The 21,342-nt window shown below is 35.4% G+C and overlaps 2 protein-coding genes across 3 annotated transcripts; one reads left to right on the forward strand and one right to left on the reverse strand.

Moving 5' to 3' along the window:
* Positions 1 to 4,200: 4,200 nt before the first annotated feature.
* Positions 4,201 to 10,295, reverse strand: slc25a51b (solute carrier family 25 member 51b). The gene is made up of 2 exons (XM_073820498.1): positions 10,165 to 10,295; positions 4,201 to 6,043 (listed from the first exon to the last, which is right to left on the reverse strand). Exon 2 carries the CDS (start codon positions 5,974 to 5,976, stop codon positions 5,059 to 5,061), a length of 918 nt encoding a protein of 305 aa, XP_073676599.1. The 5' UTR covers positions 5,977 to 6,043; positions 10,165 to 10,295; the 3' UTR covers positions 4,201 to 5,058.
* cenpu (centromere protein U) lies at positions 6,084 to 20,185 on the forward strand. 2 transcript variants are annotated; one of them, XM_073820497.1, is made up of 12 exons: positions 6,084 to 6,328; positions 14,132 to 14,240; positions 14,388 to 14,634; positions 14,747 to 14,840; positions 16,136 to 16,252; positions 17,191 to 17,284; positions 17,999 to 18,095; positions 18,187 to 18,265; positions 18,352 to 18,399; positions 18,886 to 18,947; positions 19,718 to 19,874; positions 20,015 to 20,185. In XM_073820497.1, exons 2-12 carry the CDS (start codon positions 14,159 to 14,161, stop codon positions 20,135 to 20,137), a joined length of 1,200 nt encoding a protein of 399 aa, XP_073676598.1. In that variant the 5' UTR covers positions 6,084 to 6,328; positions 14,132 to 14,158; the 3' UTR covers positions 20,138 to 20,185. The 2 variants fall into 2 exon arrangements, with proteins under 2 accessions (XP_073676598.1, XP_073676597.1); XM_073820496.1 differs by lacking the exon at positions 6,084 to 6,328 and adding an exon at positions 11,626 to 11,803.
* Positions 20,186 to 21,342: the final 1,157 nt, after the last annotated feature.

Consider the following 21,342-nt stretch of genomic DNA (forward strand, 5'->3'; position numbering starts at 1 on the left):
ACATCGTTGATGTTTACAATGTTTTGTCTTTTCTAACAGCCTGATTTCTAGTTTAACACACTGCTAAAACACTCAATTGTCAGACTGTATTTGCTTTTGAGTTTGCAGGAGGAGATTACAGATTAGGCCTAGGATTAAACTCAGTTGAAATCTTTCACAGTTCAAACTGAGGGAATGATGGGATTGTGCTGGAGTTGTTTACTGGCAGAGACACTCACTGTAATCTGTGGCTTTTCAACAGAGGGAGTGACTAAATTTAATCTGTAGTAACTCTGAAAGACGTTTTTGTAGCCTTTTCTCTTTTTAATTGTAAATATCATTAGGAAACTCAGTGCTTAACACCCAGTTAAAGGCACAGTTCACCCAAAAATAAAAATTCTGGCATTATTTACTCACCCACATGTCGTTTGATAGTAACCCAAGAGCTTCAGTTCCCTGGGACTTCTATTGTATATTTTGTCCATTGGGACCATCAACTGTTTGGATACAAGCATTTTCACATTTTCTCTTCTGGGTGAACTATCCTTATAAGTGATGCTTTTATTACAAAAATACTAGACACAAACTAGATGCTAACATTTGCATCTGAGGATGCAACAGTTGCTGATAATGTTGTTGGATGTTATTCTGTACTTGCAAAGGTGTTGCAATGTGGGTGCTCAAGTGCTCTGAGCGTTTTTTTGCATGCTGTTATATGGTTAGGGTGTTTCGTGCAGTTTTACTATGGTTTATTAATTTTTAACGTCAGTTCACACAGTAGCGATATCAGTGTAAGAGCAGCCAGAAGGCAAATATTTGAAGTGTTTTGTGGTGTTTAGTAACACAGGACCACTTTTTTTGCCAAATGCTCATGACTTTGATTCTCTTGCATGTTGAGAGGGCAGCAATTGCATTTATTTCCAATCCACAGACTGTGCTAATTCTTTAGCATGTAGCTTTATACTTAAAAGGATCCATTTGTATAAACAAAACCTAAAATCTATTGCCATTCTAAAACACATAGGTATTTGTATGAATGCAGGAGCTACTAGAAAATTAAAGTATTTTTAATTTAAATAAAACGTCTGGTCTAGGCCTACTGCCTCCATCAACCTATAATCGTTTAGGACACTTTGGGATTTACTCACGGGATTTACTCACAACCCAGAGAAGAAAAGGCCACCCACATGATGCCCTGAGATCGTGTTGCCACATGGCTTTAAAAGCATTTGTCCTTGATTGCCATTTCACCCTGTGTGATGGGATATTTCCGTGTCTTCCTCTGTCCCCCAGAGGTTAACTCTGAGGAGAACAGAGGGAAGAACACAGCTTCAGCTTCACATAATTGAGTCCATTATGTCAGCTGTGGTTAAGTAAAGAGCTTTAAAGTGTGTGAATGCTGAAAGGCTTGAAGAGAATGAAAAATTGCATTCAGAGGAAACAGATGCAAAATTAGGACAGTAAGGTTTTAAATTACATGAATTACTGTTCTGAAATATAGTCAAAGGTATTCAAAATAAAAGTAGTTAATACAAAATGCATGTTTTTTTTTTTATTTAGTACTGACCTGAATAAGATATTTCACATAAAAGACGCTAGTGATAGTTGTTAATGAATCCCTTGTTTGTACTGTACAGTTAAACTGCCTGCTATTCTTCAGAAAAATCTTTCAGGACCCACAAATTATTTGTTTTTTTTTCTGCATTTTTGTGTATTTAAACACTTTCCAACAATGATTGTATGAATTTGAGATCCATCTTTTCTTACTGAGGACAACTGAGGGATTCTGTTCAAAGGTTTACACCCCCCGGCTCTTGATGCACTGTTTTTACTTCTGAAGCATCGGTGAGGGTTTGAACCTTCTGTAATAGTGTCCTCAGTGTGAAAAGATTGTTCTCAAAATCATACAGTTATTGTTGGAAAGGGTTCAAATACACAAAAATGCTGAAAAGACCAAAGAATTTGTGGGACCTGAAGGATTTTTCTGACGAAACAGCAGGCAGTTTAACTGTTCAGGGCAAACAAGGGACTCGTGAAAAATTACCACTAAACAAACAAACTAACTAAAAAACACAACTGTGAATCATTCAGGCAACACCACAGTATTAAGAATCAATTAATGAACAGGGTCATTTTTATAAATTCAACTATTATTTCCTCTTCTGGACAATTTGTAAATGTCTTATGTGAAATATCTTCTTCAGTTCAGTACTAAATAAAAATAACATGCATCTTGTATGATCCCTCTTATTGTGGTAAAATAATTAACATTTAGCAAATTCTGCAAAGTGTATGCAAACTTTTGACCTCAACTGTAGCATTATGACAAATAACTCTCCTTATGTCAAGTGCTAATATTTAGGTACAAAAGACCAAGTATTTGGTAAAAATATGGTTAATTAAAGGATAAGTACACCCCAAAATTAAAATTCTATCATTAATTTATTCTTCTTGGGAACACATTAAGATCTTTTTGTTTAAATCCAAGAGCTTTCTGACCCTGCATAGACATCAATGCAACTGACACATTCAAGGCACAGAAAGGTAGTAAGGACATCATTAAAATAATCCATGTGATATTAGTGGTTCAACCGTAATGTTTGACATGAGAGTACTTTTTGTGCGAAAGGAAACAAAATAACTTTAAACAACTTTATTCAACAATTTCTTCGTTGTACTTTCGTGAACATATAGTGAAGACTTGCGCAAAAGAGCAGAAATTGTTGAATAAAGTCAATATTTTTGTTTTCATTGCACAAAAAAAGTATTCTGGTAGCTTCATAACATCACGGTTAAACCACTGATGTCACATGGACTATTTTAACAATGTCCTTACTACCTTTCTGGGCCTTGAACATAGGGGTGGGCGGTACACCGGTGTCATAGTCATCACCGGTGTGAGATTGCGCCACGACATGGATTTTCTAATACCGTCAATACCGGTATATTTAAAACATTAAATTTTCTTCAAACGTTCAGTTGTGGTCTGAATACCTGTCCTTATACTATATATCTTGTTGTAAATAAAAAAGTAAAACATATTCGTATCAGCTTTGCAGGTGGTAAAAGGGGAGTGGCCATTAAACGACTGGTGAAACATCGTGAAAGGTCGGGCCTGTAGCCTATACCAGGGGCGGAGTGGCAATCGGGACGACCGGGACTTTTCCCGGTCGGCCGGCAAAAGGATTTACACAGCGGATCACAAATTGAGCAGGCGCGAGGCGAACGCGACCGGCCTGTTAACTTTTACTTTCGGTTTTGTAAAGGGAGCAGCACGTCTTATAATAGATATTTGTCAGTGAGTACAAGATTGCAACAAATCCTCCAGTCTATTTTTGTCATCTCTCTTTACTTTCGACCCGTGATCATTCAAATCTAAAGGTCATTGTACACTGAGTCCGATTTTCGTATGCGTTTTTTTTTTTTTTTAGTTTTCTCATATTCGCCATCCTTATCAAAATGCTTATTATGTATGTGAAAATGCAGAAAATCAAACACGATCCAAATTTTTTTATGACAGACGAAAGTTTCAGAGGCAGTGTGTAAACTCTATTAACATAACCTGTATTTTTTTTAACGTGCAAAAATGTCGGACGAAAATTTCGTACTCATGTGTGCAAAGACTAACTCCAGCAGCTCTTGTTGGATGCAGGGTTGCCAAGTCTGCGTTTTTCCCCACAGAATTGGTCTACTTTTAAACTGTTGCCATGGGTTGATTTCCCCCAGTTATTTAAAGGTTGTAAATATTGCAGAAATTAAATTTCAATAAAAAATATTTTTTTGTTTTGTTGTACACTGTTAAGTAAGATCTTTAGGTTTTTTGCAAAATAAATATGTTGAGAATGCATAATACTCTCCCATGTCTCTTTTTGATAAGGATACCTACCATATACTTATTATATTATGAAAATATTAACTTTATTCACATACTAAATGGACAGGACAGGCTACTCCTCCGAAAATGTACCAAAAAAAGTAATACCGTGATATTATACCGGCACCGTTCAAAAGATGAAAAATACCGTGATATTAATTTTAGGTCATATCGCCCACCCCTACTTGAACATGTCAGCTGCATTGCTGTCTATGCAGGGTAAGAAAGGTCTCGGATTTCATCAAAAATATCTTTGTGTTCCGAGGAAGAACAAAGGTCTTTTTTGGCAGAACTATCCCTTTAAAGCGTCGTAAACTGTTCAATAATGACACCCAGAATGCACCACGTGGAATTATTTGTTTACTTTCCACCCATAACAATGTGAAAATGTCATTCATGTCACAAAACACTCATTACATAAAAATAGCATTTCATGAAAATGATCAAACATCTTTGAATACATCAGGATTTCTTTCTGATTGGCAAAAACACTAACATCACGGGCTTGTACAGACATCCCGCTCTTTGTGTGGTCCACACCCATTTACAAACCTTCAGTCAACCTGCACATAACACTTACGATGACACATGGCTTCTAATGCTCCATACCAGAGTTTGTGCATCAGGGTTTTTACTGAACAAAACAACAAAAAAATAAGTAGAAATGTACTGTCAGTAGTGCAACGCTGTGCTTTCTCCATCCGTGTCCCACATAACCCCAAAAGGTAAGAAAAAGACCCACTACAAGAAAACTGATATGAGAGCCACAGCATGTGGCGATACATTACACAACATTTAAAGTAGCCGAGTAATATGGGTGGACTTTATATGTAGCTATCGGCACATGAATGGTGTCCCTCCATAATCAGACAAATCATCAAGAGCAGATGTTAAAGAGATAGTTCACCCAAAAATCATGCAATTCCAAACCTGGATAACTCACAAAAGAAGAAATTCGGAAGAACAAACAGTTGGGCTGTATTTTTTTTTTTGTCTATACTATGGCAGTCAATGGGACATGATACCATTTCATAATTATATGTCAGATGTATCAATGATGACAGAATGTCATTTTTGGGTGAACTATCCTTTTAAGTGCTGATGTTAAGGGGAGCTGGCAGTGTCCAGACCTCTTTTAAATAGGTAAAAAAAACTCTCAATTTGGCTTGTGTTGAAAAAGTGCACTCTGTTATCCACCCTGGTCTTCAGAAAACTTTCAGGAGAAGCTCGTAAGTTGCATTGATGATCCCCCATGACAGAAGAGATCGGTGGTAGTTGAGCGTCGCTCCGCGGAAGAGCAGCACGATGCTGCCGCCTCGTTCCCGCCACACTGTCATCAGCACTTTGTGGCAAGGAACAAACTCGCCCCCGACTTGAGCCTGAGCTCGAGATTTGACCACGTTCAGGGGGTAGAACATGATACCCAGTGCTGCCCCCAGTAGCCCTCCACATACAAAGTCATTGGCCATGTGACCCACACGGGTTCGAGCATCGGGCAGCCCCTGCTTAATTGGCCCACGCAAGCCAAAGAACAGAATATTACTAGGCCCGTTTCGCAACAAAACCGGGACCAGCCCACGGTAGCACTCCCTCACACCATAGTCCCGCAGGAGAGTCCGGAAAGTGTGGGCGGTGTTATTGAAACGGCCATTGTGCCTGTGATCTTGGAGCAGCGTTTGCACTCGCTCGAATGGTGTAAGAGCGGCTTCAGCCGTCCCGGCCAATGCGGCAGCGACGCTCCGCGTAACAAGCTCAGGCGCACCACTTCTATGGGCGTGACGCAAAAGCAATCGGGAAAAATCCTCATACAGACCAAACATGATGGCCACGGTGGTGGTTTTCTGCAGTAGTGGAGGAAGAAGCCCTCGATAGAGATGTCTCAACCCTTCTCTCTGCAACTGATGGACAGCTTCAGTCGCTCTGACTCCATGAAGCTGCTGGCGGAACAACACTTTCTGAATAGGAAAGGTAACAATGATGTTGCTGAACGCAGCAAGCGAGCCGCACACGTAGTGCTTTCCCCGAGCACCCAGATTGGCCCCTATTAGCGCGTGACCACCTTTACCCAACTTGCCCTGTGGTTGCCGGGCCGAATCCGGGTCCATAGTAGTAACCACCCCCATAGGAAACTAAGCATTGGACTGGTCAGCAGAAGCAATCCAGGTAAACACCCTTCAATCTCATTTTAAGCTGTAGGAAAGAGAGAATAAAGCATAAGAAGAGTCAACAAATGTACCTTGGAGAGTTTTATGAGTTGATCCAATCCAAATGTGTTTTATTGGCCAGTGGTTGAAGGTAAGAGTCTAATCTTTTGTAAGCTTTTTGCGCCATTAACTGCTGAGATAAGACACGTTACCTAACCACAGATCAAGTGACCCAGACAGAAAGAGGGCAGGAGGACATAAGGCTACTGTTTTTCTGGATCAACATTTCATGCTGAAACATATCACCCTACCAGTCAAAAGTTTTTGAACAGTAAGTTTTTTTATGTTTTTTTAAAAAGTCTCTTCTGCTCACCAAGCTTGCATTTATTTTATCCAAAGTACAGCAAAAACAGCACAATTTGAAATATTTTTACTATTTAAAATAACTTTTCTCTATTTAATATATTTTCAAATGTAATTTTTTCATGTGATTTCAAGAATAAATTACTCCAGTCACTTGATCCTTCAAAAATCATTCCAATATTCTGATTTGCTGCTCAAAAAATATTTGTTGTTATTATTATTATGTCGAAAACTGAGTAGAATTTATTTTTCAGGTTTCTTTTATGAACAGAAAGTTCAGAAAAACAGCATTTATCTGTAATAGAACTCATTTGTAAGATTATAAATGTCTTTATCATCACTTTTGAGCAACTTTACGCATCCTTGCTAAATAAAAGTATTCATTTCTATCATTTCTGTCCCAAAAAATAAAAAAAAGGTATACTGACTCCAAGCTTTTGAATGCTATACATTTTAAAAGTGCTTTCACACCTGCCTTGTTTAGTTCGGTTGAATCGCACAAGAGTTCGTTTTCCCTCTTGGTGCGGTTCGTTTTGGGCAGGTGTGAATGTAGCAATCGCACTCGAGTGCGCACCAAAAGCGGACCAAAAAAGCGTACCGACACCTCCTTGAAGAGGTGGTCTCGGTACGCTTTCAAACGAACACTGGAGCGGTTCGTTTGTGGTGAGAACATGAACCGAACTAGAACAGACCCAACCGCAAAAAGTATTGCGCCTTTTTGGACTAATCCAGCTGCCGTAGTCCGCTGCGCTGTTCATTATGGGATGAGGACAAATATTTGTTGACAGTTAGCGCTTTAGCAACATAGCCCCATGACAGCTCGCGGACAAAGTTGTGAGGATGTGCGGAGCTTCATAAATTTGGTCTGATGATCATAAAGGTCCCAACTTTCGAAAACTCACAAGAACATCACAAAAAACGTGCGCGTCGCACCGCCTGTGCGTCGTGACCGCGTCGCTTCCATTCTGAGCGTGCATACCACGCGTCTACATTTGAAATAACGAGATTGAGAGCGCAAAAGACGGGACATGTGAATGGCCCCTAACAGTTTAGAAAATACGTTCAATATACTGATCTGTATAATTCTCTATTATAGATCAGTGGTTCAATGACACAATCTGGCCAACGAGTGAGGTGGATGTTGTCACATGACTGCATTTTGGTTGGTTTCAACTGGTTCAGACCAGAGCAATCAGTGTGGTGTGAAAAGGACCCAAAACAGCAGAAAAATGCTACAATGTATCATTTGTTGCCCTTGGTCCGGACCAAATGAACCGAACCACAGATGTGAAAGCACCCTAAAACATATTCAAATAGAAAACAGTTATTTTAAAAGGTAAAAATATTTCAAAATCTGCTGTTCTTGGGATCAAATAAATGCAGGCTTGGTGAGCACAAAAAAACTTAAAAAAAAAAAGTCTTAAGTTCAAAAACTTTTGACTGGTAGTGTATCTATCTGTGTATTTTTTTTTTTTTTTTTTTTTCAATGAGTGAAAAATGCAATCTGTAAAAACCTTTTACTCTAATATATCAACACTTTTTTAATTAAAAAAAGAATTTTATACCTGGCTTTATCTAATGTTCAGACTTCTGTTCTGGAAATGTATGCAAATTATTGCAAATTTAAGTACAAGGCATTATGTACTTAAGTATGCAATAATTTGCATACATTTCCATACGTTTACATATTTAAACATAGCATTTCAGAAAACCTGTAATACAATACAGTAATCTTAAAGGGACAGTTCACCCAAAATTAAAATTCTGTCATTAATTACTCACCCTCATGTTGTTACAAACTTGTAAGATATCTGTTCATTTTCAGAACACAAATTAAGATATTTTTGATTAAATCCAAGAGCTTTTTGACCCTGCATAGACAACACAACTGACAAATTCAAGGCCCAGAATGGTAGTAAAGACATTGTTAAAATAGTTCATGCAACATCAGTGGACCAACCGCAGTGTTATGAAGCTATGAGACTGACATGGAAAAGAAGAAATTGTTGAAAGAAGTTATTTTTGTTTTCTTTGCACACACAAAGTGTTCTAGTAGCTTCATAAAATTATGGCTGAACCACTGATCATGGATTATTTTATCATTGTCCTTACTACCTTTCTGGGCCTTGAACGTGTCAGTTGCGTTGCTGTCTACGCAGGGTCAGAAAGCTCTCGGATTTCATTAAAAATAAAATATGTGTTCCGAAGATGAACAAAGGTCTTTTGAGGTTTGGAACGACATGAGGGTGAGTAATTCATGACAGAAATTGTAATTTTTTTTTAACATACTGTGAATAATCAACTAGGTAAGTATAATGATATCTATTTTTTTTTTTTACATTTTTTAGCCAAAATTATTTACTCACTCTCATGTCAATCCAAATCTGTGTTTTGAATAATGTTCATGCTAATCTTTTCTATTAAATGCAAGCATATATTTAACATGGACACAAAATACATTGTGCAAGATATCATGCTAATAACCTCAAATGTGTCATAATCGCTTAAATTGCATAATTAATAAGTAAAAAAAAAAAAAAATCAGCAGGGTAAGTAAGATTTGAAAGCACGTTCAAATTCATATAACTACTTCCTGAAACTTGAAATATAGCACACATAAGGTGTTTTATTGCGCTTTTTGGCAGCTCCTCTTTACTGTGTGCTTTTGCTGTTGTCTTGAAAGAAAGAAAGAAAGAAAGTCATATGGATCTGAAATGACATGAGGGTGAATAATAACATGGCATTGACTCCTTAACACTTTTTGAAAGCCATGGTATTAATGCACAGTAATCCAGTAGTAGAGTCAATGCAACTACAACGCAAGACTTCTCTAAAAATAAAACTGCACATGTGGTGGTCAGGGAAAACACTATAGGGACTTGTGAAGGTCATATAGAGGATTGGGTCAGGAAATAATCTGCTGCTATCATAACTAGCCAGATTTATAAGATTTAATCTCACAAACATCATATATTAGACTGAAACGCTGCACGATCATGACTTAGCAGCGATGACAGGTCAGTGTGAGCCAGATGGACAGTCGGTCCAACTTCACAACTCATTAAACACTCACATATGTAACTTTTAAGAAAGATACATCACTTAGAAAGGACTTTTAGCATGTGTGGCTGAAGTGCTGTGATCAGCAGTGAAATGTCCTTGATGTGATCTGACTTTAGGTGAATCATCTCTTTCCATAGTACTGTATGTGAAAAGCAGATCCAATTGTATACGTACAAATGACATTTGCATGTAAGCTGCATACATATCGTTTTTAAAATTATGTCAGATATGCAAATGACAGTTTAATATGCATTAAATTCTATTATTTATCATAACATGTGCTGGATACAGCTAGCAGGCTACTGCTAGCACTACAGTGCCAAAAACAGTGGACAGACGAAAACAAACACTAGTATTACGAATATATAAGTACAAACTCCTTTGGCACCAACATAACAGTAAATATTTAAAATACACTTATTTTTTTCTATATAAGCTACATTATTTTGATCTTTTTGATTACAGCATGTCTTAACAGTAACAATTATTTGTCAAAAACTTTAAAATATCACTTAAATTAACATAAATCACTTGTATGTTATGATTTGAATGCTTAAATGTGTTCTATGTCACTTATTAGCGCTCCAAGAGCACACACACACACCTACGCGAAGCTAATGCTAATACTGTGACAGCACAAGTTTGGATGTTTACATCGCGAATTTATTTACTAAAAGTGTTTATGTTTGTGATTATATAAATCTGAGCAGTTCGTAGAGCTAAATGTATGCAATTAACTACCTTCTGGTGGTGGTCCGGGGAAAACTGACGGCTCTGTTGGGCTGGTTTGGTCAGTGAGGCGGGACCGATTCTGAGCTTCTTTCGTTTCCAGTATTTCCACTTCGGACTGAAGAAGTGATACACCGGAAATGGTTAAGAAAGAATCGCTTCTAGCGTTTCCACTCGCATGGCGTTTAGGGTCGTCTATCAGGGTCACTTCAGTGAATTGCCACTGGAGGGCGCCAGAGACTATAATACACAACTTCATATTTATTTATTTATTTATTTATTTATTTAAAAGAAAATAATAGAATGTTTAAAACATCTAAGCATCAGAATGGACTTGAAGGATTTCCTATTTATAAACCTCAAAATTTTGATGACTGTAAATAGACATGATAGATTACATTTTGCTGATACATAATTAAAGGTCCACTGAAGTGCCTTGAAACACGCAGCGTTCTTCTATGTGGTGACGTTCTTTTAACTGAAACAAAAACATATCGCTAAGCCCCGCCCACTAATTTTGAACAGCCAATAGCGTTCCATTTATATCTGCTCGGGGCAGAGCCGTTGAGCTTCGGTAAAGCCGCATTTGTAAGCTTATGACAGCCACAGACTAATAAATTACCCCACAGATTCAATATGAAACTCTTGCTAAAACGAAATAGTGATAATAATCATGCTGAGGCTGTGTAGTTTAACACATGCCGAGTCCGACCGCGCATATGAGCGCATATGATCTGCTCCGCGTCTCTGTGTAGGGGGCGGGACACTACGGACTCTAGAGAGCATTTTATTGGACAGAACGTTTGATCTGAAACTGAAGTGCGCGGTGATGATATCATCAAAATCCTTGATTCATATTGGCGGAAGTGACGAGAGTGTAAGTTTTGAATGCCCATATCTTGTAAAAGCGAATTTTGTCACTGCTTTGAAACACACTAGCTTATAGATAATCTTAAAACTAATATATTCATACTAAAAGCCAAAAAACTTTAATTTTGATTTCAGGGGGAGTTTAAGAAGCCTATGCATAAAACGAACAGAACATATTTCAACATATTAGTTGAAACGAAACGAGTACATTTTCAAACAAAATTTATAATGAATTTGAATAGATATAATCACGGCTGTGAGTGTAATAACCATAGATATATATATAGAATGACCCGTTGTAAAGCACCAGAACAGCAGAGGGCAGTCGGAATGGAAATGATGCGTTGCTTCGCCCTCTTAGCTCTAAACGAAACAGGGACGGAATCTTCCTTACACGATTGTAGGGGTAATATAAATAGTATATTTACATTTGTTGAAAAAAAGAATATGTGAAAAGTCAAATACGTCTCTTAATTTTAATTTTAATAACATATTTATACAAAATTAATTGTAATATATTCTTTCTACTTGTGAATAAACAAATTTCACACCATAAAGTTGTTTCATATCCCCCTGTTTCTTAAACGGTCCAGTAAGCGTTCAAACATTCGCGGTAAAAAATATTAACAGGGGATGTTGGAGATTTTTTTTACTTAGTGATTATTGTTTTTGTTTATAGATATTGTTAGTGCGTGTTTTATCTGTCATTATATCTAATTAAGTAAATGCAAAGATGAGTAGGATGACGAAAACACTGAAAGCTGTTCAGCGAGATCTGCAGGTTAGCGTTGAATTTTGTCAGTTGTTTAATGTTTTGAATCCTGATTATTTTATATTTGGACAAATAACGTTAGTTATTGAAACATATTGTTAATATCACTAACATATTCATATTATGTAAGTGTAAATGTTTTCTTGTTATTGTTTATGAGATATAATATTGTGTCTAATATTGTTAAGTGTTTACATGACATGTAAATGGTTATATATATATATATATATTTTACTTGTAGTTATTTAGTAAAAAATATTATGTTTTTATTGTTTTTTTATTTAGCAAAATTGTATTTAATATAGCTTATTAATATAACATATATTATTTGTATACATATATTATACATTTTATATTTTGACTTGTATGCATGTAATTTTGATAACACCAATATTATTTTTATTATAGTATTTTTTATTCTTGTTTATAATATTAAAATTAGTGAGATTAGTAATTTATATATATATATATATATGTGACCCTGGACCACAAAACCAGTCATAAGGTTAAATTTTACAAAACAGAGGTGTATACATCATATGAACGCTCAATAAATAAGCTTTCTATTGATGTATGGTTTGTTAGGATAGGACAATATTTGGCCGAGATACATCTATTTGAAAATCTGAAATCTAAGGGTGCAAAAAATCACCTTTAAAGTTGTCCAAATTAAGTTCTTAGCAATGCATATTATTAATAAAAAATTACATTTTGATATATTTATAGTAGGAATTTTACAAAAAAATCTTCATGGCACATGATCTTTACTTAATTTCCTAATGATTTTTGGCATAAAAGAAAAATCAATAATTTTGACCCATACAATGTATTTTTGGTTATTGCTACAAATATACCCCAGCGACTTAAGACTGGTTTTGTGGTCCAGGGTCACATATGCTCTCAGTCGACAGTTTTTGAACAGTAAGATGTTTAATGTTTTTTTAAAGAAGTCTCTTCTGCTCACCAAGCCTGCATTTATTTGAACCACAGTACAATAAAAACAGTAACATTTTGAAATATTTTTACTAGTTAATTAGTAAATGTTTAAATATTTTACTATTTATTTGAATACATTTTAAAATGTAATTTATTCCTGTGATCAGAGCTGAATTTTCAGCATCATTACTTAAGTCTTCAGTGTCACATGATCCTTCAGAAATCATTCTAACATGCTGATTTCCTGTTCAAGAAACGTTTTTATTATTATTATTAATATTTAAAAGAGTTGAGTACATTTTTGTTCATTCTTTGATAAATAGATTCAAAGATTAACATTTATCTGAAATGAAAAAAAGCTTTTGTAACATTATACACTGTACCATTTAAAAGCTTGGAGTCATTTTTTTATTATAGAAATTAATACTTTTGTTTTGCAAGACTGCTTTAAATTGATCAAAAGTGATGATAAAGACATTTATAATGTTACAAAACATTTCTGTTGCAGATAAATGCTGTTCTTTTGATAAACCTGAAAAAATTCGACTCGGCTGGTTTTAACATAATAATAATAGTAAATGTTTTTTTTCGCTCTGATCAGAATATTTGAATGGTTTCTAATGGATCATGTGCCTGGAGTAATGACGCTAAAAAAAATCAACTTTGAAATAATCACAGGAATAAATTACATTTTAAAATATATTTAAAGAGAAAACAATTATTTTAAAGGGGCTATATGCAACTTTTTCCCCAAAATAAACGTAACAATAGCCTTTTTATTTGACCATTTATGACTCAAACATCTCCTGATGAGCATACTGACACCTGGTCAGCTCACAGTGGGTGCACCTATAAGCCTGTATCCTATTTTTCCTATTTTCTGTCAGGTCGGATTTGTCAAGCGCGTTCATGTTAAATGTTTCAGATCACTCTGCCACCACCGCTAGACAGCAGTTAGCCTACACTTGTAAGTTTCTCAAACAATATATGTATTTGACTGTTCTTACCTCTGTAAACATAATGTTGACTTCTTTGCAGCGGATGATTTGTGAAGTGTGCACGTACGAGCACGCGCTGCGAGAGTGAGCAGAAAGGAAGAGCAGTTCCGTTTTTTGACCACAGGTGTCAGTCGCGAGTTTAAATTTCAGAAAATTGCATATAGCCCCTTTAAATAGTAAAAACATTTAGCAGTTTTTACTGTACTTTTGCTCAAATAAATACAGGCTTGGTGAGCAGAAGAGACTTATTTAAAAAAAAAAATCTTACTGTTCAAAAGCTTTTGACTGGTAGAGTATATTTATGTATTTTAATATATACTGTACATTCAGCTGTTATAGTATGCACTTAAAGTTTGGACACAACTGGCAGAATTTGTAGTTCTTTTCTGTCTTTTATTTTTAGAGTGCAAAACAAAGCAATGATGCAGCAATGGTGGAGTCTCCACAGCCCCTGGAGATTTCATCCATAGAGAAAGCCAGTTTCTTTCAAGGAGATCAGTATTCCCCTCATGGTATGTCAGTTCTAAAATAAATATGCTGTAGTTTGGGTAAAAAAGCTACATTTAAGCAGTTTTATTGATGGCATGAAATGCAAATGGTCATCACTTTTTGAAAATCCAGAAAGTGACTTTATGATTTGTGCTTGCTGTCATTTGCAGGGAACCCCCTTCACAGCACAGCTTTGGAGGAAGATCTGAGTCCTGGACCAGAACAGAACCAAAAATCTGCTACAGATAAAACGGGGCGATCACGAGCTAGGAAGCCTGTTCTTGTTGAAACGGACTCTGATAAGACAGCAGTTACTCGAGCTAAGAAAATAGGCAAAGGTGTTTCTGAGGCATTGAATAAGAAAGCTTCATCCAAAGAGAACCAGGAACCAGCTCAGCCAACAAATAAAGGAGCAAAGTCAGTAGTAGATTGCGATCCTGTGAGATCAGATGGTTGCATAGGCATTTCTGGTACACAGCTGTGGTAATGCATTAGTATAATAATGTAAAGGCTTTCTGTGTCATTACAGAAAAGTTAAAGGCAAAACTTTGCCAACCATATCAGAAGGCAGAGAGGATGCAGGCAAGAAAAGGTCATCAATCCCCAAAAGCAATACAGCCAAGGTGAGAGTATAAAGGAATAGTTCAATCAAAAACAGAAGTTTGCTGTAAATGTACTCGCCCTCAGGATATCCAAGATGTAGATGAGTTTATTTGTTCATCAGAACAGATTTGTAGAAATTTAGCCTTTCATCACTTGCTTAGCAAGTGAATGGGTGCAGTCAGAATGAGAGTCCAAGCATTTTATGAAGTCATCACAATAATCCACAAGTAATCCAAGTAAGTTCATCAGTTAATGTCTTGTGAAGTGAAGAGCTATGTGTTTGTAAGGAAAAAAAAAATGAGAAGTTTGTAACTTCAAGCTGTTGCTTCCTGCTCTATGAATACATAATACATTACACTTGCTCCAGTGAAAAATCCATCTCCTGTTGTCCCCTCACATCAAAATCCACCAACACATTTGTTTAGAAGTGTTTTGGACTGTTTTCACTTGTAAACAGTGCATATTTGATCTCTCCTGATTCAGATGAGACAACGTTTTCCACTGGAGAAAGCAATATTATGGATAGGGGACTCATATTTCAGCCGGAAGCAGTGGTTAAAAAGTTTTAATGATGGATTTGTTTCTTATAGGCCCAGTTTCATTGACAGGGTTTTGCCTAAACCAGGATTAGGTCATAGTTCAATTAGGACATTTAAGTAATTTTTATAAACGTGGCTTAGCAAAAAACATTACTGGGGGGTGTTCCATAAAACAAGTTTACCTTAGTCTTATTTCAGTTAGTCTGACTTATTTTGAGCCAAATCAAATGACAATAAGTCAGACTAACTAAAATAAGCCTGGCTTATTTGGTAAATTTGTTTTATGGAACACCCCTCTGGTGTGCATCTTGAGACAAAACAAAAGCACTGTTATATTTTAAGATCAGTCAGTGCAAGTTTCTTTCAGCTGAAACAACTCAGACTTACATTTTAGTCTAGGACTAGGCTTAAGCCTTGTCTGTGAAACCGAGGGATAAACACACAACTTTGCGCTTCACAAGACGTTAACTGATGGACTGGAGTGGTGTGGATTACTGTGTTGTTTTTATCAGCTGTTTGGACTCTCAGTCTGACGGCACCCATTCACTGCAGAGGATCCATTGGTGAGCAAGTGATCCACAACTGTTCTGAAAAAGAAACAAACTCACCTTGAAAATTCCCTAATTTGTTTATTGTCTTGAAATTCTCAACATCGTCTGCATTTTTCCTTACATTTATTAAAATCTTTTTAGCTATCTAAACTTTTTAAAGTGTTTTCAATTCATTGGAGGTATGAAGTATGAAGTTTTATGTGAAACATATGGGGTTTTTTTTAGGAAGCAGTCAAAGGTCAGAGGTCAGTAAAAGAAAAACCTTCCACTCTAGAAGCAGCTCAGAGACAGCAGAGGTCACCACCATCCTCAGAGGAGCTGACCGATGAGGATGAAAGTTTTGTATGTCTCATATCTTAATTTACCTGTATCTACATACACTGCTGCTCAAAAGTTTGGGATCTTAATTTTTTTTTTTTTTTTTATATATATAATTCTTATGGGCTTATTAAGGCTGCATTTATTTGATCAAAAATACAGAAAAAATATTATTAGTTTAAAATATTGGTGTTCTTTATCAATATATTTTAAACTGTAATTTATTCCTGTAATGCAAATTTTTATCAGCCATTACTTCAGTTTTCAGTGTCACATGATTATTTAAAAATTATTCTAATATGCTGATGTCATTATCAGTGTTGGAAACATTTGTGCTGCTTAATACTTTTTTCAGGATTTTTGATGAATAAAAGGTTAAAAAGAACAGCATTTATTAAAAAAAAAAATCCTTGGTGAATAAAAGTATTAATTATCTTTTAATTTTAATTTTTATTAATTAATTATTCAAATGTCCTGACCCCAGACTTTTATATGGTATTTTATATTGTTACAAAATATTTATATTTTAAATAAACACTGTTCTTTTGTATCTCTTTATTTGTTCAAAAATCCTGGGGGAAAAAATACAGGTTCCAACTAAATATTAAGCAGCACAACTGTTTCCAACATTGATATAAATCAGCATATTAGAATGATTTCTGAAGGATCATGTGACATTGGAGACTGGAGTAATGATGCTGAAAATGCAGCTTTGTATCACAGGAATAAATTACATTTTAAAATATATTTGCATAGAAAACAGTTATTTTAAATTGAAATAATATTTCACAATATTACATTTTTGTTCTGTATTTTTGATCAAATAAATGCAGCCTTGAAGAGCATAATGAGCGTCTTTAAAAACCATTAAAAGTCTTAATGACCGCAGACTTTTGAGCAGCAGTGTATATGATCTGTAAAATATAGCTCTTTAGTAATTTTTTTTTTTTTTCCCTTCTCAGCACCCAAGCATGGAGAAGTCTAAGGGGGCAAAGAGGAGATCGTCCAGTCAGCGGCAGAGCGGCCATAAACAAAAAAGGAAAGGATCTTCATCAGGTAAACAAGACATTTGTTAAGTTATTTTTATTTTAAATGTGTGGTGTTTTTGATTTACGTGCATCAAATGCTTTAATAGTGTGCAGTGCAGCATGTCTTGGTTTTGGCAGAATTTTTCCCTATTCATTTTCTTTAAAGGGATAGTTCATCCAAAAATGAAAACTCTGTCATAAATTATTCTCCCTCCCTGTCGTTTCAAACCCATAAAAACTTTATTCATCTTTGGAACAAAAATTAAGATATTTTTGATGAAATCCAAGAGGTTTCTGACCCCCCCATAGACAGCAAAATAGCTGAAATGTTCCCAGACCCAGAAAGGTAGTAAGAACATTGTTAAAATTGTCCAAGTGCATCAGTGGTTCAAACATAATTTTACGAAGCAACGAGAATACTTTTTGTGCACAAAAATATCTTAATTTGTGTTCCAAAGATGAACAAAGGTCATACGGGTTTAAAACGACATGAGAGTGAGTAATTATTGACAGAATTTTCATTTTTGTGTGAACTGTTCCTTTAAATGCAACATGGGTTATATAAGTGTAGGTTGCATAAACCAATCGAATGGCACTGAAGTGAATCACAACGTTATGAAACTTGATTTAAAAATCTATTGGGAATGTATGATCTGGCAATAAATGTTTACCTTGAATGTAATGCAAATTCTTTTGAATTAAAAAAGGACCAGATGCGTAAATATGATTTATCTTTCTCCAGATGGAGCTGGCCCCTCCAAAAAACCCAGGGATTTGAGAAGTCCAACTGATCTTGACGTGGTGCTCGATACTTTTCAGGAGTTTGTCAGTGAGTATAAGTAAGTGTGATATGCACTAATCAGTCCAGTGTTTTAATAATTAATCTAATTAATTAAAAAGTGCTTAAATATTTCCCTCTGGTTTCTGCAGGCAGACCGTAAACTCTGAAGCAGTCAAGCGCTCCATTGATGCCGTCAGTCGCTCTTTTGAGGAGCAGCTCTCAGAGATAGTGAGATTGTTTTTCAGATGTTATATAAAATAAACGGAAATGTTGCTAATGTCATAATTATAAAAAAATATGTTATTTATTCATAGATCACAGCAACAAAGGAACTCAAGAATGTGAAAAGAGAAAATAACAAGGTGATACTTCATTACATGACTCATCTGGGCAGTATACACTATGCATCAAAAGTTTGGAATAATTAAGTTTTTTATTTTTTAATGTTTTTAAAACAAGTCTCTTAAACTCACCAAGACTGCTTTTTATTTGATAAGAACAGTACCAGTAATATTGTGAAATAATATTACAATTAAAAAGCATATTAGAACGATTTCTGAAGGATCATGTGACAATAAAGACTGGAGTAATGATGATGAAAATTCAGCTTTGCATCACATAAATAAATTACATTTTGAAATATTCTCAAATAGAAAGCAGTTATTTTAAATGTTAATAATATTTCACAATATTGCTGTTTTTACTGCATTTTTAATCCGATACATGCAGCCTTAGTGAGCAGAAGAGGATTCTTTCAAAAACATTCAAAGCTTCTGACGTATTTGAATAAAATTATTTGAGTAGCAGTGTTGCTTTGCAGACAGTAACTGTATTGTTCTGTCTTTCAGATCAATAGCGCTATTAATAAGAAGAGGAGCAGACTTGTGGAAGCCAATAATGAGCTCATTAAGTAAGCACTGGAATGTTAGCATGATTATTGTTACATTTTAGATCTGTTTTTCTTAAGGGGAGACACTGCAGGCAAAGACGCTGTTTTTGGCATGCACCTATCAAGTTTGAGGTTTTGGGCTTTTTGGTTTTGCATAAAGGGTTTTTTCAGACTAGTGGAAAGAATCCAAAAAAATCCAAGTGTTAAGTGTTTCTTTTATAGCACTTTATCTATTTGTGTCAATAGATTTCGATTACAATGCATATTTTTTTTAAGGCCGTTTTCTTAAAATTCCCCATAACTCTTCACTTCAGTAGCACTTACACACACCAAACTTTACATTTTTATTCCTGTCTATATCCTGAAGGTTTTTACAGAGGGATTTGTTTAAAACAACACTTTATCTTTAATTATATATGCATGTGTGTGTTTTCTGTCTGTTCTAAGTTTTTTCTGAATTATGGCATGATGACATGAGGTACCCAAAATCCCCTCTGTAAAAACATTTGACTCTTAAAGTCAAAAAAATTTTTTACAAGAATTTGAAACTGACTTCATCCAGTGTTTAGATTTTTGTACTAGAAATGTATGCAAATTAGTGCAAATTTAAACCTAACATTTTGGAAAACTTGTAATACAAAAAATGTTTGCAATTATCAAAGTAATCACCATAAGTCACCATAATTTGAAAACTGGACTTTCCTTGCTCTTTTATACTGTTAAATAGAAATTGCTTGTTCAATTCATAGTAATGAATTTATAACTGTAAAATAATGAGTTTCTTGTCTCAGGGGAAAGACAAAGCTGAGAAACCTTCAGAAAGATCATGATGAGATGGAAAAGAGACTCAAAGCTCTGAGAGAAGGATCTTCTTTGCTCACAAACCTTCGGGAGATCAACAGGAAGTACCTGAAGCACCGCATGGCTCATAAGGATGAGGTGGAAACGGTGAGGAACTCTGAAATTGTTAAGCTTTCTGTGCGTAAACTTGCTGTACAACCAAACCATCTTGTCATATTTTACGGGATATGTGGGGTTTGTTGTTCTTTGGTTCATTTCTCATTTAATTTTTATCTTTTGTCTGACAGTATGGCCCCTCCTGTATGCCTGCCATGTTAATGGAAGCCAGGTGCATTATGGGAACAGAGCACCAGCTAAAGACTGTCAACGACCATCTACAGCAGGTCTTAGATGAAACTGAAAATGAATAACTAACACACTGTACAGCTCAACAAATAAACTTTTTTAATGTAATTGTACACTTTGGCACAGTTTTTATTAGTTTTGGTAATTTATGCTAATTGAATTATTATTATCTCTAATACTGTTATTTCAAGTCTTCTGAAAATACATTTAAAATCACACTCCAAAAAGTCTTTTTACAGCTTCTATTATATATGCTTTAAGAATACTTTATTTTTTATTATTTGTCATGCATTAATATTTAGAGTAAAGTTTGAAATTGTGCATATTCATTTAGACCTTTTGTCCTATAATGCCCCACCTGAGCTTGTCTGATAAGAGGATCATGTAGACACTGTGCTTTAGGCTGAAAATGATCTCAGTGGTGTTTCAGCAGCTGTTTTTGTGTATTCGGGCCTTATCACAGAAATTGTGAAGTGCACATTTTGGGTGACTGAACATGCAAAAATCTGGATAGATATGATAAAAATAAGTAGGTCCATATGCTTGCAACAAGTTGACAGAAAAACATTTTATTTCAGCCAGTTGCCAAGGCAGCATTTGTAACTTTCCTTCAGTGTAACTTATACTAAAATAAGTCAAACAGAAATAAAAATAAAGAAAAGGATATAGGCTTTAAAAAAACATGAATACAAACACTGTGTTCTCACCTGAATGATCCACAGCTGTGGGGTTTTTTTGTTTAGTGGTAGTTGTTCATTAAGTCCCTTGTTTGTCCTGAACCGTTAAACTGCCTGCTGTTCTTCATAAAAATCCTTTAGGTCCCACAAATTCATTGGTTTTCCAGCATTTTTGTATATTTAAACCCTTTCCTACATTGACTGTGTGATTTTGAGATCCATTGTTTCACACTGAGGACAACTGAGGGACTCATTTCATTCTTTTGAATTTGAAGATCAGGGTTACTTTAACTTATTTTGTCTTCTGTAGCCTCTTAAGGGCAGTACTAAATGAAAAAAAAAAAAGATATTTAGGCACAATAAGAAAAATGTACACATCTTTATTTTTAATGCATTGTGTTTACTTCTGGAGCATCAGTGAGCATTTGAATCTTCTGTAATAGTTGCATATGAGTCCCTCATTTGTCCTCAGTGTAAACAGATGGATCTCAAAATCATACGGTCATTGTTGAAAAGGGTTCAATTACACAAAAACGATGGAAAACCAAACAATTTGTGGGAACTGAAGGACGTTTCTGAAGAACAGCAGTCAT

Source organism: Garra rufa, chromosome 16 (genome assembly GCF_049309525.1).
Source record: "Garra rufa chromosome 16, GarRuf1.0, whole genome shotgun sequence".
NCBI classification, from domain to species: domain Eukaryota; kingdom Metazoa; phylum Chordata; class Actinopteri; order Cypriniformes; family Cyprinidae; genus Garra; species Garra rufa.